The 4348-nt window shown below is 29.7% G+C and overlaps 1 protein-coding gene across 1 annotated transcript; it reads right to left on the bottom strand.

The window, feature by feature from the left end:
- Nucleotides 1-1165: 1165 nt before the first annotated feature.
- Nucleotides 1166-3572, bottom strand: LOC105134496 (uncharacterized). Its single transcript, XM_011038933.1, has 3 exons — nucleotides 3419-3572; nucleotides 3221-3286; nucleotides 1166-1480 (listed from the first exon to the last, which is right to left on the bottom strand). The coding sequence occupies exons 1-3, from the start codon at nucleotides 3464-3466 to the stop codon at nucleotides 1433-1435; spliced, it is 162 nt and encodes a 53-aa protein (XP_011037235.1). The 5' UTR covers nucleotides 3467-3572; the 3' UTR covers nucleotides 1166-1432.
- Nucleotides 3573-4348: the final 776 nt, after the last annotated feature.

Here is a 4348-nt window from a genome sequence, read left to right as displayed (position 1 = left end):
AAATCTAATAGATAAAAAAAGTTGAAAGATGGTGAAATTAAAAAAAATTATAATTTTATAAATTATTTAAAATAAAATAAATAACAATCAAAAGAATGAGGATCAAATTTGATAAATTTAAAATTTTGATTAAGAAAATAATAAGAGAAAAGTAAATAATAATCATAAAAATAAGAATCAAAGTTTATATAAAAATCAAATTAAATCAAATTCTAATGGATGAAATTAAAGAAAAAAAAGATTTAAAACAAAATATATTGTAATAAAAAATTAAAGAATTAAATTTGATATAATTAGCAAATAATATGATATTTTTAAATTTGTTTTATAACTTTTAAAAGGTGTTTTCTTGAAAAACATGTTTTTAAAAATCAAATCAAATTTTTTTTAATTAAAAAGTGTTTTTTTGTTGATTGATTTTTTTAATAGTAAATAAACACATCAAGATTTAGAAAATAATTTTTAAAAAACTATTTTTTGTGTGCTAAATGATTTTACTTTCATTGATGTAAATGTAAATGATTTTGCTTTCATTGATGTTTTCATTTGATGGCGAATTAAGATTAAGTTGAAGTCCATTTAACATCATTTATGAGAAGTGGCTTTCAAGTTTAGATTATAATTTAAAACAAAAATAAGCTTAAATGACTTGAAATTATAAGCAGATTTGATAAAATGATTTACAGCAATTTTATTTTATTTTTGAAATAGTATAAATACAATACATGGTTAAAAGTTAAGAATTTTACCTTTTGATTAAATCAAATTTTAACTCAATAATGAATCACTCTGATCGATATAATTTGTTTATCGGTTATGCCTATGACTTCTTTGCACGACCCAAAACAAGTCCACCTCCAGCAAGAAAACGTACAGTTACTGTGGAGCGCAGCCTTGCCTGGTGCAAAAACAACTCGCCAGACAATTGTTCAGAAACAGAGGAATCAAACTCTTCTTTTCCTGACCAACTGAAAAGAAACTAAATGAATGAGAAAGGAGGGGCTTAATTGAGGTGGGGAAATCAAGGGATCATAATTGGGAAAACATCAAAGAGAATACGGGGCATTCTCTAAAAACTGAAACTTCAACTACATTGATCAATATGACAACTAAAGAATGGATCAAAACTTCTGTCAACACAAAGAAGAAAAACGGAACCGAGATGCCCAAAGACACAGATCATTATTTTAATCAATGGATGATTCAATCTCCCAACATTTACCCATTGTTATGGAGCAGTACAAAACTATCGTGGCTGATCAAGAAAATAAATCTCACAAACTAAGTCATCAACTTGTGTAGAAAAGGATCGTAAAAGAAACAAAAGCAGTGAAGCTTTACACCAGGATGAAAGACTGGTACAGTGCCGTTGAAATGCATTATTTCTTGTCAACTCAGCTAATCTCCACCCCAATATTTAACAAAACTCCTTTTAATGATGAGCCTTTGCTTCAGCTTTCTTTTGTGACTTTGCCTTTGCCTGCATTTGAAATAATAAGACAGTAAGCAAGCATTTATAGATCAAAATCAAACATGATACGGAGTCAGTGTGGCATGAAATGAACGTGCGAGTGTCACAAACACCACATCAAATATAAGCATTTACAGATGAAACCAATCATGATTCAGTGTGGTGAAATGAATGTGCCAGTGTCGCAAACACCACATCGAACATACAAGAAAATAGCAAAGATTGAATGTCCTTGTGAAAGAATTACTGAATTAGCCCATGCTCGGTCACAGGTGGATCAATTTAAAAAAAAAAATATAAAAAAAATATTAAGAGTTCCAAGAATTTTTTAATAGTATTATTAAACATGATTAAGTGGATTAATTTTAAAACCTCCCAACTCAACTCTTTATCTAACTCATTAAACCGTGTGAAAGTTAGATCTACTTAAATCGATCAATTTCATAGGTCCAAATACAACCTTAATGATCGATAAAAACATGAATTAACTTTTAAAAAACTTAAAAATAATACTTTTTTTAAAAAAATATTGAGACAATGACCTACTTCACCCCTCCGCAACTCGGGTCATGAATTCTATTAAGCTTAATAAAGTTAAAACATGGTTTTTCTCTAAAACAATTTTATTTTTTAAACAATATGAGAAAAAAATAGACTATAAAAAATTCAACTTCGATTAAAAAAAAAAAACACCTCTTCAATGAATTGAAGCAACCTGAATTACCTCAACAAGCCCACAAACAACGCTAACCTCATAGAAAGACAAAATAAAAATAAAAAAAATCAAAGAACTAAATTCTTAATCATCTCAATATTAAAAAATGAAATTAACAAAAACAATTTAAAAAAAATCATAACAAAAAAAAAGGAGTAAAAAAAAAATGAGAAAATACTATAGCAATCTATGTTTTGTGAGAAAAACTATAGTGCTTTCCCCACGTCATTTAGCTTTTCTTATAATATAAACCACCAACAATAAAATGATGAAAAACACCAAAAGCTTAGAAGCATTTCACGAGAGATTCCTGTTTCTGCCTTTAGAAATATTACTGAGTTTTCCTGAGCAAAAGAATGAAAAAACGACAGCATGTAGTAAGACAAGGATATCATCTTTACCAACAGAAACATTAAAGCTATATGTGAAGGGAATTTCAATCATGAGAAAACACCTCTCAGGCAAAACAAGGGGCTCAAACAGATGAGGAGAAAAATATCAGATTTATCCTTCCATGGAAATTCCACCATAATGTTTTACTCGGTATCTTTTACTGTCTCTATCCTTGCCAGTCCAGCAATCACCCATGCATCCATCCCCCTTGTCCTATTTAACAACGCTGACAGCAAGGTGAGCAGGGCATATGACCCAGAAGATGAATACTCACCACCGTTAAATTTGTGGGACCCGCACAAAATCAAAGTTCCTGATTTTACATCCGGTGAAACATGCTGTTTCTTTAATGAGTCTTCCAACCTATAATTCTCACTGGAAAAGATAAAAAATTCCACCAAGCCCTCAAACTAACTTGGATGCATAGCAATTGGAATCTTAATCCAGTGGTCAAATGAGTTCATTTTCACAAATCCAAGACTATCTTATCCATCTAATCAACACATTCCCCATCAATTTCTCAAGCTAACTATCACTTCCCAATATTTTAGTAGATAATTCATGGTAAAGCAGTCATCTTGGCCAAGAAATAAACCCTTCTTAAGCATCAGATTGTTGACTTTCTACACAAAAAAATGTACCTGGAGATACTTTAGCTTCACACTCCCGTAGACGAGACCCAAAGAGAAAGCAGAAACACGAGCCACCTGAAAAACCCAAAAAAATAATTAAATGAAAAAATATTGACTACGATAGATCAATTTTAAGATCGGGGTGATTTTGACTTTCGATTTTCTTGCATTTTCGAGGGAAACAGAGTGGTGGGTGAGGAAGATTACCAAAGCGAGAGTGCTGGTACCAGAGTAAGGTCCAGGAGGCGGCGCCATTAGAGAAGAAGAGAGAGCTTGCAACTGCAAATTAATGGAAACTTTCTTTCTTTTACAGAGCCCTAGATTTTGATTTCTTTTGGACTGATGTTAGACCTTTGTATTTTGTGATTGCTTTATAAGTGCATCTTTAATCCAGTGCACTCTTCTACAGTGGCGATAAGTACATTTCATAGCGCCAGTCGTTGGATGTAAGCTTATTGGAAGGTTGAGATTGCTGGACAACGGACAGTCAATTGGAGTGGTAAAATTGCAGGGGGTTTATTTTATTTAAAAAACAAAAAAAACACTAAAAGATATTAAACTTCCCCGGGAGACATTTTACCGTGGATTCAAGCGTTGGATTTTTACTGTTATATTATTATAATTATAATAAAATTTAAAAGAAATCAGTGTATTACCGTTTTTTACTGTTCATATAAAATATTATTGTAAATTATAATAATGTAATAGCATAATTGTAATCACTAAAGAAATTTGTTAACTATGCAATTGAAATATGATTGTATTTTTATGAGATACATTTGATTTTGAAAAATAATTGGGAATGATATGGTTTGTTGGGATTTTTTGAACTATAATATAGATATTGTTTTTATTAATATGAATGTCTAAATCAGTTTGTGTGTATTTTAAATAATTTCATAAATTTTTAATAATTTTAAAATTTATAATACTCGAATTAGTGATTTCTAGAAAACAAATATAATATCTAACCAATTAAATTATACCTTTTAAAATTTACAATATAAATATTGATTTACTCTCTAGGGTATAAAATTTTAAATTTTAGTTTGGAGTTTTTTAAATTTATTTTACAATAAATAGTGAATATGCAGTTATATCCCTAAGGAAAAGGAAAAAATGCATGCTTTAAAGTTT

This window comes from Populus euphratica, unplaced genomic scaffold, assembly GCF_000495115.2.
Source record: "Populus euphratica unplaced genomic scaffold, PopEup_1.0 scaffold104.1, whole genome shotgun sequence".
NCBI classification, from domain to species: domain Eukaryota; kingdom Viridiplantae; phylum Streptophyta; class Magnoliopsida; order Malpighiales; family Salicaceae; genus Populus; species Populus euphratica.
The sequence above is the reverse complement of the archived record's forward strand: the minus strand, read 5'-3'. Positions and strand labels throughout refer to the sequence as shown.